This window comes from Adelges cooleyi, unplaced genomic scaffold, assembly GCF_023614345.1.
Source record: "Adelges cooleyi isolate 19-005CV unplaced genomic scaffold, UGA_ACOO_1.1 ACOO_flye_CR_arks_rails_tigmint_CR_PRNA_9, whole genome shotgun sequence".
NCBI classification, from domain to species: domain Eukaryota; kingdom Metazoa; phylum Arthropoda; class Insecta; order Hemiptera; family Adelgidae; genus Adelges; species Adelges cooleyi.
The window spans coordinates 9,734,692-9,749,566 of NW_026096579.1; the positions used below are offsets into that span (position 1 = coordinate 9,734,692).

General features: G+C 31.6%; 2 protein-coding genes across 7 annotated transcripts in view; both read left to right on the forward strand.

Moving 5' to 3' along the window:
* Positions 1 to 5,266, forward strand: part of LOC126846371 (ras GTPase-activating protein raskol-like) — a 119,598-nt gene extending 114,332 nt beyond the window's left edge. For 2 of the 6 annotated variants that reach the window (XM_050585718.1, XM_050585719.1), the window contains 12 exons: positions 143 to 237; positions 428 to 664; positions 840 to 1,126; positions 1,216 to 1,382; positions 1,448 to 1,869; positions 2,146 to 2,294; positions 2,370 to 2,536; positions 2,602 to 2,891; positions 2,980 to 3,725; positions 3,924 to 4,081; positions 4,146 to 4,291; positions 4,394 to 5,264. In XM_050585718.1, coding sequence (XP_050441675.1) covers positions 143 to 237; positions 428 to 664; positions 840 to 1,126; positions 1,216 to 1,382; positions 1,448 to 1,869; positions 2,146 to 2,294; positions 2,370 to 2,536; positions 2,602 to 2,891; positions 2,980 to 3,725; positions 3,924 to 4,081; positions 4,146 to 4,291; positions 4,394 to 4,646 — 3,117 coding nt within the window. In that variant the 3' untranslated portion in view covers positions 4,647 to 5,264. Of the gene's footprint in view, positions 1 to 142; positions 238 to 427; positions 665 to 839; positions 1,127 to 1,215; positions 1,383 to 1,447; positions 1,870 to 2,145; positions 2,295 to 2,369; positions 2,537 to 2,601; positions 2,892 to 2,979; positions 3,726 to 3,923; positions 4,082 to 4,145; positions 4,292 to 4,393 lie in introns of all 6 variants that reach the window. The other 4 variants (XM_050585715.1, XM_050585716.1, XM_050585720.1 and 1 more) reach the window with 3 other exon arrangements.
* A 1,816-nt stretch (positions 5,267 to 7,082) lies between these two features.
* LOC126846388 (uncharacterized) lies at positions 7,083 to 11,014 on the forward strand. The gene is made up of 6 exons (XM_050585746.1): positions 7,083 to 7,203; positions 8,244 to 8,348; positions 8,404 to 8,500; positions 9,740 to 9,927; positions 10,094 to 10,144; positions 10,227 to 11,014. Exons 2-6 carry the CDS (start codon positions 8,262 to 8,264, stop codon positions 10,308 to 10,310), a joined length of 507 nt encoding a protein of 168 aa, XP_050441703.1. The 5' UTR covers positions 7,083 to 7,203; positions 8,244 to 8,261; the 3' UTR covers positions 10,311 to 11,014.
* Positions 11,015 to 14,875: the final 3,861 nt, after the last annotated feature.

Here is a 14,875-nt window from a genome sequence, read left to right on the forward strand (position 1 = left end):
ATTTTTATACTTTGGGTAACACTTGTGTGAAAAACAGTGGTAAAAAACAACTTGGCTAGATTTGTTGGCACGGGCGGTTAATCCGTATTTGCTTTTTCTAATGTATTTATATGTGTATTTTTTTTATTTTTCATGTCGACAGAACTTCTTTTCCAAACGGTCGTTCAGGTCGAATCCTTTGAAACGGACCAAAAGCGTGACCAAACTGGAACGGAAGAAAGCTCTGGAAAACGAAGGGTGAGTACAGCTTGTGTAAAATGTTTGAGGTGTAGAGGAAAAATGGGAATGCTAATAAGTAAAGTAAAACATAAATCATTTTTTTTCGTTCGAATCCTAGAGGAAAAAAACCCAAAATTTAACAAATGTACATATTTTTCAAATTTAAAATTGTAATTTACAATGCTTAAGTTCAGTTATGTTTTTGTAGAAACGTCAGTCCAGGCGAACCTCGGCTCAGGACTTCCCGGTCGCACGAGTCCCTATTGTCCGGCCAATCGCAGAGCATCATGCAGTCGTTGGACTTGAGCAGCGGAGGCGTGGAAATTAAGCCACTGCACCCGTCCGTGCTGGGTAGGGAAAACTGTTTCCAAGTGACTTTGCCAGCTGGCAACACCAGATACTTCTCGTGTCGCACGGCCGAAGAACGCGACAAATGGGTGTACAGGTATAGAAGCATAAAAATTACGTTATCATATATTTTTTAAGAGAGCATTAAAATTAGGTATTTGAGTTAATTTTAAATTATGTTGTGGCAATTTGATTATTGAAATCAAATTCTGTTAGGTTAAGCTGGTTAATACCACCGACGTTGTAATATACGGTTTGTTTTAATTGTGTAGCTTGAGGAAATCCGTCCAACCCGATCAAGAACACATACGCCGCACAGAGAATGCTCTCAAGATATGGATCCTGGAAGCGAAGGGACTTGTCAACAAAAAGCGGTACTTCTGCGAGCTGTGCTTGGACAAAACGCTGTTTGCTCGCACCTCGTCCAAACAGAAGGCCGAACTGTGCTTCTGGGGAGAACATTTTGACTTTAGCAGTTTGCCGCAAGTCAACGTGGTCAACATACATCTGTACCGAGAAGGAGAGAGAAAAAAGAAAAAGGACAAGAGCTTCCTAGTCGGTAAGTCTTTAATAAACGGCTGTAGCGGTTTTTACTGTTAAGTCATATAATATGTGCAATTAAAAAAAAAAAAAAACTATCCTTAACAGGTACGGTCAGTATTCCGGTGCACGACGTTACGTCAAGGTTTCTCACCGAAAAGTGGTATCCGGTGCTAACCGAAAAGAACCTAAAGGATCCGCCATCGTTGAGGGTCAAATGCCGGTTCCAGAGCGTTGATATTTTACCTGTACAAGTCTATCAGGAATTCTTGCAGGTAAAAGTGTTTTATTTTTTGCCTCCAACAAGCCCTTTAACCGATTGGATTTTGTGTTTTTGCAGTATTTGACGACCGACTACAAGACCATCTGTGAAATTTTGGAACCCGTCGTCGGGGTCAAGGCCAAAGAGGACATTGCCACCGCTCTGGTGCACGTCATGCAAAAAGAAAACTTGGCCAAGGAGTTTTTGTCTGACATTGTCATGATGGACATCGAGAAGATCGAAGATGATCGGCTGACGTTCAGGGGCAATTCCCTGGCCACTAAAGCTATGGAGGCCTATTTGAAATTGACCGGAGAAAAGTATTTGCACGAAACACTTGGCGAGCTCGTTTCCAACGTACTTCAGGCCGGCTTTGACTGCGAAGTTGATCCGCTGAAAGCGGGCAGCGCTTCAAACTTGGCCAAACAGCAAGCCAATCTGAGGCACGCTGTTGAAACCACCTGGAATCGGATACTGTCGTCTCACACGTCTTTTCCGTTGTAAGTAGTCGTTTAATGCACTATAAGGCCGTAACTCAAAATAAAAATATATACTTGACATAATGGTATTTTACATTTCGGTATATCTCTGAATATTCAGTTTATTGTTCTCTACCCCAAGACATAGGCTCCATCTGTAAGAACTGAATCAAACTAGTTTCTGGTCATATTTTTTGAGATACGTCCTTATTGTGTGTCTATTGATAAATATGTTATTCTTTAAGTATTTAACCATTGTATACTAATATTTAAATATATATTTTTTTCCCTCCCCAGTGAACTCCGAGAATGTTTCACGAGATTCCGAGAACGCATGAATCAAACCGGTCGTCACGACATAAGTGATAATTTAATATCCGCTTGTATTTTCTTGCGATTTTTGTGTCCGGCCATTCTGTCTCCAAGCTTGTTCAATATAACTCATGGTAACTTGTTGTAACTTAAATTTTTTTTTTGTAAAATTTCTTTACCAAACTAAATAATTTTTTAAACATGTTTAGAATATCCGAACGAAAAAGCGGCCAGGAACTTGACGTTGGTGGCAAAGACATTACAAACGCTAGCCAACTTCACGCGGTTTCAAGGCAAAGAAAACTTCATGGAGTTTATGAATGACTTCTTAGAACGTGAAGCTGGTTCCATGAAATCTTTCCTGAAAATAATCTCTGTAATTGTGATTATTATCCAGTTCAAATATGTTATTTTGATATTAATTTTTCATTCTTTTTTTAGAGTCCCGTACCCAATGGTTATCCTACGCCGCAAGATCACTCGACCGAGTTCGACGGACACATCGATCTCGGCAAACAGCTGAGCATACTGCACACGTTGCTTTTGGAATGTATTGAGAAAATATCTCCGGTACGTCTGCAAGAGGTCGACAGGTTACATAAAATACTGGAAAGAGTGCAGACGGCTTTGGCTCAGCCAGCCGGCATAAGGACTTCGACGAACTGCAACGAGAATCAACCGATCGAACAGAAAAATACTTACCAGCCACCGGTGCATCAAAATATATTTAGGTCGGTACTCGGTTTAACAGAAAAAACAAGTACTTAGAGTAAATAGTTTTTTTAAATAAAACCATTATTGTTTTTAAATGTTGTTTAGGTACAACGATCCGACGTCAAAAGATCATCAAAATATATATGGTTCTATTCAAGGGTCAACGACGAACAGCACTAACAACTTGGTGGGAAGTTCGACGCTGTTGTGCGAGAAACGTCCAACGACCAGCTCGGCTCGTGCTTCCACTCTGCCCCGTAACGCGTTCTTTTCATCCAATCCTGGTTCGCCCAACCTACAGCTCTGTGCCAAGATGAAGTCTGAAGAGCCCGTCCTAGCTTACAACGGTTTCGGTTCACATCACCATCAGAACACCAACGGTCATAATTCCGACGTGGAAATGGACCAACAACAGAAAGGCAGTCAAATGTCCATATCGACTCTGTCAAACGTTGCATCTTCGGGTTATCAGAGTTTCGCCGCCTACAGCCAGAGTTCGAGTCCGGTCGACCTGACCAACAACAACAACAACAAACCTCCAGTGGCTAACCCCAACGCTGCCTTACCCCCGTTGGCATTCGTCAATCCCGTGTACCAACACCATCATCACCACCACCATCATCATCATCACCAGAGAAAACAGAGGCCGCGATCGTGCAGTTCGTCCGAAGATGAAACCTTACCAACCAATGAGAAAGTTGCCCAGGTAGCGCCAAGGTTCTTGCCGCCGCATCGTGCTCCCAGGACCAACCCCCAGTGCAATGGCGGCGGCACCGCCAGATCGTTGGCTTGGAAATGGTCTCCGAACAAGGTCAACGGCGTGTCCAGTACCAATTTGAAATGCGTGCCTGGTACGTCAACAAATAAAATGACGATTAATGACAATTTTCATTTGTATTTTTAATTTTTATACTGATAAAAGTAGACCTAAGAAATTTTCGTGCTCTGAGTAATTTTTCCATTAATTTTTGTAACACAAGTGAAAATTGTCAAAACTGTGTTAATGTGGCTTATTTAATAATAATTATTATCATTGAAACACACTCTAGACGTTAAAAAAATTTGTGCTGCCGAGAAACCTCTGAGAAGACGAGTGTCTATTGATTCCAGCCGCGGCATGTCTGAAGACTCGTCAGAAGACGAAGATTCGAGAAATCAAAATATTACAAACAAGTTGAAGACTAACCGAAATATCGATCAAATTAATGTAATTACTATTATTTTTATTATTTGTGTTAAATAAATATTGTACCAGTGCATTCTCGTTACAGTACCAGAAAGAAATCGAACGTCTTCAGACAAACGTACAAATTCTTAAGTTGAAACTGGAACAGGCAGAACATCAGCTCGAGTGTGAACCGGATTCTCCAGAAGTAATCGACAATGAACCCGACAACATGAAAAACATTATCGCCAGGTCAGTAATTTTAACATAATACGCCAATTGATAGTTATCGTTCATTTTTTTTTCAAACAAGTACTTAATTTCACAACACCATTATCATTTGTGTGTCTGTAGGTTGATGTCTGTTGAAGACGAACTAAGACGAGAACAACGCAAAATGTCCGATACACTGACGCATAAACAACGAGTGATCGAGGCACAAGAACACCAGATCGCTGCTTTGGACGCGGCCAACAATCGGCTGCTGAACGCTCTTAGCCAGCTCAAAGAAAGATACCAAGGCAACGTCAAAACAACCAGTCCGAACCCGAGTTTGAATCACAGACTTCTAGCCGAATTGGGTGAACTGAAGAGTTCATCGTGTTGAATCATTCTCGTGTGCGATTGTCGCAAATTGCATAGTCAGACTCTACAGCAAAGCAAGGCTTTTTATTCATTGAAGTAACCAATGCAAATTATTATTATAAAATATTATTTTTATTATATCAAGTATTACTAAGTTTAATGTGTGTTCTTGTATTTTTTTTTTTTTTAATGTGAATAACGGAGTATCGTAATAACAGATTATTTTTTATTTTAGGTATTTTTTTTATTAATCTATAAATGCCTTTTAAATGTATCATGAATATATTTTTCACTCTTAATTGAATCTTTTTTTTTTTTTTTATAAATATATTATATAAATAAGTTTCAAGTGCATTATAATGATAAAGAGATAGCTTCTAAAATAAGTTCCTTATAAAGTTTTCAGTTTTTTGTTTGTTAAGGAGTACGTATTATTATTATTATAAACTATAATTTTTTAAAAAAAACTAGTGTATTATAATTTTTTATTATTTGTGTGTTTTATGAATGACAACGATAATAATATTATTATTTTATTAATTTATTATTTTTTACTTTCTGTTAGAGTTATGTTGTTGAATTGTTTATTTTTTATTATTAATTTTTTTTTTTTAATAATAATGATGGGATATATATCAAACTATATGAAAACGCAAAAGATTTGTTCTTGTTTTCTTTTTTTTTTTTAAACAAGTTTTTTGTACCAAAGATTATTAAATGACAAATCGTTGTATTAATTCTAAAAGGACTGACGAATTAAAAAAAGTTTTTGCGATCTTCTAACCCCGTGTTTGTTTATTCGGTGTCGTGTGACAACCACACATCATCCTATCTCCATCTGGTTTCCGTCCATACTCACAAAAAGTAAAATTGTATGCCGAGTAACTTATCAATAGTCACTGTAATTGTAAGATTACAATTGTATAGTTTTTTTTATGAAAACAACATTTATTGTACATAAAACTAAACTGAAATAGTTCAATTTTTTTTTCATGCATTCCAATAAACTTAAGCTACATTTTTTAATGGCATTTTACGTATACCATTAACATGTTTTTATTACAGAATAATCAACTGAAAATGTGTACATTGGTTGATATGAAATTATCAAGTTACCAGGTTGCCAAGAGAGTTTTTTTAAAATCAAATAACGACAAAATTTAAAATTATTAAAAATATATTCTTTGATGAGACATAGTTTAGAATCCAGTCTCTTTAAAAAACAAATTAAAAACCGATATTGTATACTTCCCTCGATAATATCCTAAAAAAATATACAAAATAATTTTGGCTTTTTTTAGTTATCATTCCTTGAAAAATAAAAATTTGGACAAGATATTTTTTTAAATTTAACTCGTCAAGATGTAAAAAAAACCGTAAAATATAATTGTGCAAACAAATAATTTTGAATCTGTTTTATGGAAAATATAAAATGTCTATTTTTTACCTTTAGAAGAAATTAGCATAGATGCAGTTAAAAAATCTATTTTCTGTATCGGAATATTTTTTTTTTTTGTTTAGGAGATATTATTAATTTTTTTTAAATGTGAGAGGAGTTGCTAGTTGTTACATATTTAGGCATTTCGTGTTTTCATAATTATTGGTCCTATTAAACGATTTTAAATCTAATCTTTTTACAATCTAACTGATCGAAAAAGTGACTAATTTCCATACCTGTTAATATAATAGTACATTACATGGTAAATATTTTTTTAAAAATGATTAAATCAACTTAAAGAATTAGACTTTAGCTGTATGCCGTTATAAGCGTTTTTTTTTTGTTTACTATTAATAATAGGTTACACTGAGTGATAGCATTCCTAAAAGTTCTAGAAGACACTGTGATATTTGGTCGATAGGCTACTCATCTATACTATAACAATAATAATGTTTGACATTATTTTTTTTATTATATTCCCAGAGCACAATGGTTTATGATGTGTATGGGACATTAAACCGCGGGTTTAATGTCCCATACACGAGAACGTGTCTTTTTTTTTTTATCGCGCCAAACTATTATATTATTATTCTTTTATATTGTACGACGATATAAAATTTACAGTCGGCCGAAATTACAGAGAAATATGCGTTAAACGTAAGTATTTCTTTTTTTTTCTTAAATATTATAATAGTTACAATGGAGCAGATTTACGCGTCGTCATATCGATGTCGGTATTAATTTATAACGGCAAACTGCGCGTTTTGACGCGTTTAGGTTGTGTTTAATTTCAGTAAAAAAAAAAAAAAAAACACTATAAATTTCTAGTTAATATGTATTTTACGCCGTTTCGTCAAATTTGGAAATATTTTCAATTCCAAAGTTAAAATTCAAAATGTTGTGGTTTTTTTACTTTTGTGGAGAATGCGACAAGGTTGGCAATTGCCCCGATTACCGTGTGTGCACGACGGTTGGCAACATTGTTTGATAACGTTTAACAGAGCCAAATTCCATTCTCCCGAATCGCGTTATAAACACAAACAAGTCGAGTGTCGACTGCGAGTGTCCAGCCCGTTTTGAACAACACGCCCAAAAACCAAAAACGATTCTTCGACGTTAGATAATTTTCAAAAATAAAAAGGTAAGTACTTAACTATAAAACTAAAAACAAATTAATTTTTTCGTCATTTTAAACTATTATTACGTGAGGTATTTTTTTTTTGTTTGGTTCCCGAAAAAAATTGCTTCAACAAGATTTGTTTATTATACCTAATATTTTTGCTCACTGAACTTCCATGCAATAGCAAGAAGCTATTCATTTTTTTTAGATTTTCAACACGCCTTAATGATATGGCTTTTTCGTCTTTCCATTCGGTGCTGAATTTCTGTCGAGTTATTTGATTTGTTAATATTTTGCTTATATCGTATAATAGGTTGTTTAAATGTTTAAGGGGATTCTACACAAGTATTTCTTAAGGCGCATTATGTGTAGGCAATTTATCACTAAAACTTAACGGTTAGCTACAATTTTTAAGCATATTATAAATTAATACAGAAAAGAGGGATCTGTTTTGATATTAACATTTTTTTTTTTTAAACTTCTATTATGTATACAGGCTTTATTTTTGTATGAAGACATCTGTGTCTACTTCGAACAGAAAGTTCTTAAAAATAGTCCTTTTTATTTTTTGAAAAAACATTTGGATTTTTCCAAACATTTACAAGGTATCAACGGTAGCGCAATTTTTAAACTATTTTTAGCTCATGAATAATTTTATGTAAAATTTTCTATTGCAATTTTTAATGATTTTCAAAATAACAATGAAAAACGACAATTAAAAATGTACTTTGATTGATACATCAAGCAAGTATTGAAAAATCTCTATCTGTTTTTAAAACTACTGTTGGACCACGCGTTTCAGAGTAAGGTTAAAATTAGAATGAGTTGATTTTGTTAAAATAATACGCAGGTGAAGAGGCTCTCAATAATAATTCACTGTATTCACTTAATTTTTATTTTTAATAAACGAATTACACAAAACAATATCTTCATAGTTTATAGTTAGTATTAAATAGTTATTTTATTATGTAATTTATTATGCGACAATAAAAAAACTATTTTACTTAAAAATTAGTTAATTATTAACATATTATTTTACGAATCAATTAAAATTTTTTCAGTAAAAATTTTTCAAGAATATGACTCTCTTAAAAACATTTTGGACGCCAATCGTCGTTTATCCTGACGTCAAAACAGGATGCAAATTCGTCGCTGCCTATACCATTGTAAGTGTATAAAGTTTTTATAAATTTATTTGATTAAAATAAAATATTTTTTTAGGCGATTTCCATTTTCTTGATGGCGTTAATTGTTCATATGCAAAATGGAGGCGAAACAACTCAAATGTACAATCCTTTTTTTGAAACAAATTTAAGTGGTAAGTGTATGATATTTTATTGTAGTAAGTCAGCTAATACTACGTTTACAAGCGATATCTTAACCAGTTTAGCTCGTTACAAATTTCTTGACTTTGGGAATAAAAGTATGTTAACACTTGCTTAACCGGTTTATGTAATTCAGTTTTACTTATTTTGAATTGGATATTTTACCTGTGCAATTCAGAAGACCAATTTGGAGAGTTTAAATCAAGAGCATTCAAATAAATAATGTTGAATAATATTTAGAAAGAGAAAGTCTGTCTAAAATGTCGGAGAAATATATCAAAGTTAGACGTACGAAATTGGATCCTGTAAAAACAATGAGAAGTATAGAGATTGCAATTGATAGTAGTATTATAAACAGTGTTGCGGAAGGAAAAAAGGGAAACACGATATGTGAACCTTATTTATAATATTTAGATTCTTTAATCTTGTTCACGTAAGATTACTTAAAACAATAATGCTTGATGTATTTGCAATTTTTCCCTATTATGTTTATTTGAAATTTTGTCTAAGTAGAAATTTGTTGTATGCTATGCAAACATTGATTTATTATTTAAATACATTTTTATTTTCATTTCCATTCAAATAATAAAAAAAATTTTAAAGTGGTTTTTTTATTTGGTAATTAAGTGTTTAATTAATTTAAAAAAACAATAATTGAATTTTTATTTCAATTTATATGTATTTAAAAAATGCCTATGACATTTATATGTTTTCACACAATATTTAATGAAAAATTAAAACTTACTATATCAACACAAGTCCAAAATTGCTAATGGAAATTAATTAAATTATTTAATTTAATGCATTTAGATACAATTCAAATTATAACTAATAGCAGTAGAGTTTTTGTTTTATAAAAGTGTTGTCTTTTCATTGGTCGGAAATGATTAAAAATGTATAACAAATAATGTGAATATAATTAAAGACCATGAGATAATTCTTTCAACTGATCGATTGTGATCTTACGTCCAAAAACAGAAAAATCGGTGAACTTGATAATAAACAAAAAGCTAATAATAATTAATGTTTCTAAAATTGGACAATTTGATAAGTAACAAATCAGATTATGATGTAAAATCTAAAACTACAAGTAGTACTTATACTATGACGACTAATTGATGAATTAATAGGAGTTTTGGTTAAATTGAAAATGTATAACTCGAGGGTGTTGATAAATTCCTTGACGATATTGTCAATATCAAACTAACACTTGCATTATTCTCATTTTACAGAACTAAATACCTACGTGGTGTTCACTCTACTGTTCTTCGCCTACATGATCGGTTCTGCGCTGTTGTTGCTCAGAGGTCTCAAGAGCAATCTACGAGGGTACTTGTTACCGTGGTTAATCGGTATGGGATTCGTCGTTATATTCCTGTTGCTGTGGTCCATTTGGCTTTTATACGGATATTACATTTACGTAAGTAGTTAATATTAAAAACTTTTTTTTAAAAGCAACTAAAAATTTAAAAAAATATTTACAGAATTATTAAAGGTTTATCGGTAACCCTGTAATTTTTTTTTTTTTATATTCCGTCATTTGAAACAATTAACAAATAATGGATGGTACGTGGTTATTTTTTTAGATTCATATGATTTGTGCCGCAGTTATTTATTGGATCGTAGCTGCCACACAAGTACGTAAACATTATCGATGAACAAATAAACAATTTTGTTGTGTTCATTTTTATAAAAACAAAAATTTCGTTTTTTTTACAGTTTTACTGTTGGCTGTGTGTCTACACCCAATACAGAGTTATCTATGAGATGCAATCGCCGAATATCGAACTCCTTATTTTTTAAAAACAATAACAAAACGACCGTTATTTCTAGACAAATTATGTTTTTTTACGCACGCTACTCTGTTTTTTTTTTTATTTCCTGGTAGTTGTATTTTCTTAATTTTAATTTTTTTTTTTTAACGTCCCAAGACGTTGATTTATTTTCTGTTCGATAAACCGTTTTTTATCAAGACTGCCATTACCTGTAAGCACGTGAACTAATTATTTTTTTATCTAAGTTAATAGATTTAATTCCGTCCATTTTAATTAATGAATCAGTATTAAACGCGCATTACTAGCGCTCGTAGACGAATTATAATAATTTGTATTTATTGTAAACCTAATTATGTAAACTTTTTTATTAAGGATAAGATTCCTCATATTATGTGTATTGTAATGAATATATATTTATTTTTATATTATTATAATTATTTTTTAAAAACAATTTTTTAGCCATATTTAAATTTACGTGACGCCTTAGTTTAAGACAAAAAGTATCAAAATGTTTGATTCGACTGTGTTATTATCGGATTGTCGACGTAACGATAGACTCGGAATTATTATTTTATTTTTGTGAATTATCACTAAAAAAAATTACCATTTTGGGTGTTATATATATTATTTATGGTTTTTTTTTATACATATATATCACTTAAATAAAGTAATAAGATCGAGCGATTAACAATTAATAAAACGACGTAACGCTACACATTTTGTCAATGTGAAAAGTATTTTTTTTTTCTAATAAAAAACCTATTTTTTAATATGTACATTGTTTTCTATTGTGTGTTTTTTATTTACGACACTTTGTCATCAAAAAAAGATTTCTCGGTATGGACAAAAAAGTTTTTAAAAATACTAAACCTTTGAGAAGGAAATTTGGGTTGAACGATTTTTTATCTATCTTGCACCAAAACAATGGTTCTAAGTTAAAAATGTCCATAACATAAATGGAAACTAGCCACTCTTAGTCACTTTAAAAAAAAATGTCTGGGCCCATTTGGAAGGCTCGGATGGCTGCAACGTTATTGAAGTTTTACAAAAATATTAGCTATATTTTTAATATATACAAAAGTCTATAATTCGTATATTATTACAGTTCTAAAAAAACTTTTTTATATGTTTGATAACACTTGTTAAATGTCACATATCCACTACATTTAAGAGCTTTAAGTACTTCCATCCATATATTATGTGCCTTTGCTAAATAAATGAAATTGGATAAGTTGAAATATTGAAAGAAATCTTTCAACTTGACATTTCGTAAGTTTTTGGACATTTTAACTGACCACCAAAACGGTTGGCAAGATTTTTTTTTTATCAAAATACTAAGTAATAAATATAAACGCTTCCAAAAGAGACTTGAATAGGTGTAAGCCTAATTTGTTTTATGTTACTTTAATGTGAAGGTACTCTGGTGATTTCACTCGTCGATAAGGAATAAGAATCTCTGTGTAGTAATCTCGCCTTAGGCGGGTACCTACCTTAAGTCCTGGACGACTGCAGGGGTGGACCTGTTTGTGATGGGCACGCCAGTGGTTAGTATATAACCGATCGGTCGATTAAGACCGATATCTAGCCATCTGTATATGAATTAGGTGTGAGAGTAATCCGAGAAGGAATTCCGACACGGTTTTTGGGCGTCGATTGGAAAAAAACAACACAAAAAAAATATATACCTATTTACCTCGTTTGGAAAAAAAAACAATACAAAATAAAAAATTTAACTCCTCCCCTTCAAAATCCAGAAAAACACCTTACAATAGTTGACATATTACCGTGTGCAATAATTTTTTTAAAAATTTTCTAATTAATTCCTAATTTGTATGGATTATTCTTTAGACCAAATTCTATCGATTGATGAATACAAAAAAATATCATTAACCCTTTCTATTAATTTTAATCTTTTAAATAAGTGAGACACTCAATACCTATTAAAATACTTGACAAAAAAAAATGTCTTAATAACCCAGACCTGATAATGCTGGTCAAATCTTGTAGGGCCGTGTGGACTTTCATCACGTTTTCTCTTGATACAACAATATAAGTCAGTTGAAAAATGTTGTTATTGCGTTTTAGAAATGTTGTAGGGCATACTTTGCTAGGAAACGCATTTTGAAAAGTAATACCATCTAGTAGGTATAAATTACAATGTGTATACTTGGTGGCAACAATTACTTGCGTCTGGCGGTAGGACTTACCAGGAAGGTATTATAATAATTTACATAAACAGCGTTTAGTGTATCGGCAGGAAATCATATTATGTGTATTTTTCTCATCAGCCAATTTTTCAGAAGTTAATTAGTTTCGTTCAATATATAATGCATAAAGGTCTAGCTGATGATAGGCCAAAGTACATTTAAAAATAAGAAAATGCAGCAGTTGAAATAAAAAACGTTGTACCTATCAATGTATCTTATCGACTCAAAAATCTTTAAATGTGTTAAAAAATCAGTACAATTGTTTTTTTTTTTTTAATTTTTTTTCACTATTTGATTTGTTAAATTCAACAATTTGAAACTACCACTCTGTTTTGAAGAGTGACATATAAACACGAGACATTAGTTTATATATTTTTAATTTTTTTTAAAGATCACAAAAACCGTCTTTAAGGACTTTTAAACTATAATTTAAAAATTAAATAAATAAAAAAAACAGCAACTCAAAATTAAAAAACAGAATTAAAAGTTAATAAAAATAAATAAAAGTATTTAAAATGTTGAACGTTAAAATCGTGAATTATTCATACAAATGTATTATTCGTTTTTATTGCTGCTACAAATTATTAACCATTTACCCTTAAGCAAAAAGACAATACTAAAATCAGTCTTAAAATAACTTTTGTTAAATATTGGTAAGTATGTTTTGTTCCATTAGTTAATAGTGTTTCAAATGCTATTAGAAAAAAGTAGGTATTTATAGTAATTTATTTAATTGTTTTATGTATGTTTATTAATAGGACGGCTTATAAAAAATTATTTTTTTTTGCTAAACTTTTAATCAACTTATTGTGAGTTTATATATTATGCACTATTATGGTAGTTCATATTTTTAGACTGTTACTGTAGCCTTAATAGATGGAAATAAAGCGTTCAAAGTAAAGCTTTACCAAAAGACAAAATAAATACCTAATGGCAGTTATAAAAAGAAAAATGAATATGTGCGAGGTGAATGTCTTTTAGATAGAATTTTCAACACAGTTAAGATTACACTCTAAGTATACATACATGTAACTTACATACATGATGTAACAATATATTATGCTGAACTAAGGAATAGCGATCGTGGACGGATAAGAAAAACGAATTATTTACAGCATAATAAGTACATAATATTATAAATGTTTATAAGTAAGTACGGCTTTTTTGATCATTTTCTCCAAGTTCACACTACGGGCTTAAAGGTCTATAAAGTCATTGGCATAGGGATTTGAGATTTCCATGTTCAAAAGGCCAAAAGGCCACCTGTTATTTAATTCTTGTTTGAATTTGTACGTAGATTTGGCTAAGCTTTAAATGTACTTCTTGCATATGTTAAAAAGCTTATGACAATATTTTCTTGGTAATATTATTATCATAATTATATAAGCGAATTAAATTTGTTGAACAATTTCATGTTAGGCTATGTAATATGTCCTGTCAAGTTCTTAATACGCCTTCTGAATTCCCATAGCCAAAGTACTTGTAATATCTTCTAGTTTTTTTCCATTAGGGGTTTTTTTTTTACAAAAAGAGGAACGATTTCATAATTATGGAAATGAACAAAGAAAAATTAATTTTGGGCTTAAGGCTTAAATTTTTGAAAGCATTTCAGAAAGGACAAAAACTATGGTTATTTAGTATGACCTATAGAATTTTTATTGCGCAATTAAACTATACATTATAAAAACTTGTATGCTAAAACACTCTTTCAGTCTCACGGCCTGAGTTTTGAATATTTTTTAAACAATCCTGAATCTTCGAAAATTCAATTTTATTACCAGTCTACCTGTAAAACGTATAGTTTTAATGATTTTTAAACTACAATAATTTAATACTCGAAAGCCGAACCAATAAAATTAAAAAAATAACGATTCGATGTCATGGCACCTTACACATGCATAACAACTTTTTTTTTTCTAGGAGAAACCAGATTTAAATTTAAAATATATATACATATATAAATCCAGCGACACGGTAGTGGCGTGGAGCTAAGTAAAAAAAAATAGCGAGCGCTATAATCTTGAATTATTCTTTGAAATGTATTTTTTAATTTACATTGCTAATGTACATTTTTCTCCATTCACCATTTAACAAATAGATAGATACAATAGTAAAATCTTTCAAAAAACATTTTTTTGTTTTGTATTCAACATTTCCGGAAAATGAAACAAATAAACATTTTTTTTACCGGTAAATAGAGCCACCAACTATTGGCAATTTTCTAGTCAAAATAAATGTGTGGCAAATTTGTCTCCACTCTGTTGGTCTTACTGTATTTGTAAACGAATTTGAACCGTTCGAGGTTAACCGTTGCCACTTGCCACTCGTGTGGGCTATTGTCTCGCAGCGTTACAACAACACTGTTCGTCGTGGAATTCTCGGTTTG

What these genes read in the sequence shown, in the direction of transcription:
- LOC126846388 (XM_050585746.1), top strand. Translation starts at nt 8,262, where the DNA reads ATGACTCTCTTAAAAACATTTTGGACGCCAATCGTCGTTTATCCTGAC. An exon ending in TATACGGATATTACATTTAC is followed by an intron (nt 9,928 to 10,093) that starts GTAAGTAGTTAA and finishes TTATTTTTTTAG; the next exon opens with ATTCATATGATTTGTGCCGC. An exon ending in GGATCGTAGCTGCCACACAA is followed by an intron (nt 10,145 to 10,226) that starts GTACGTAAACAT and finishes TTTTTTTTACAG; the next exon opens with TTTTACTGTTGGCTGTGTGT.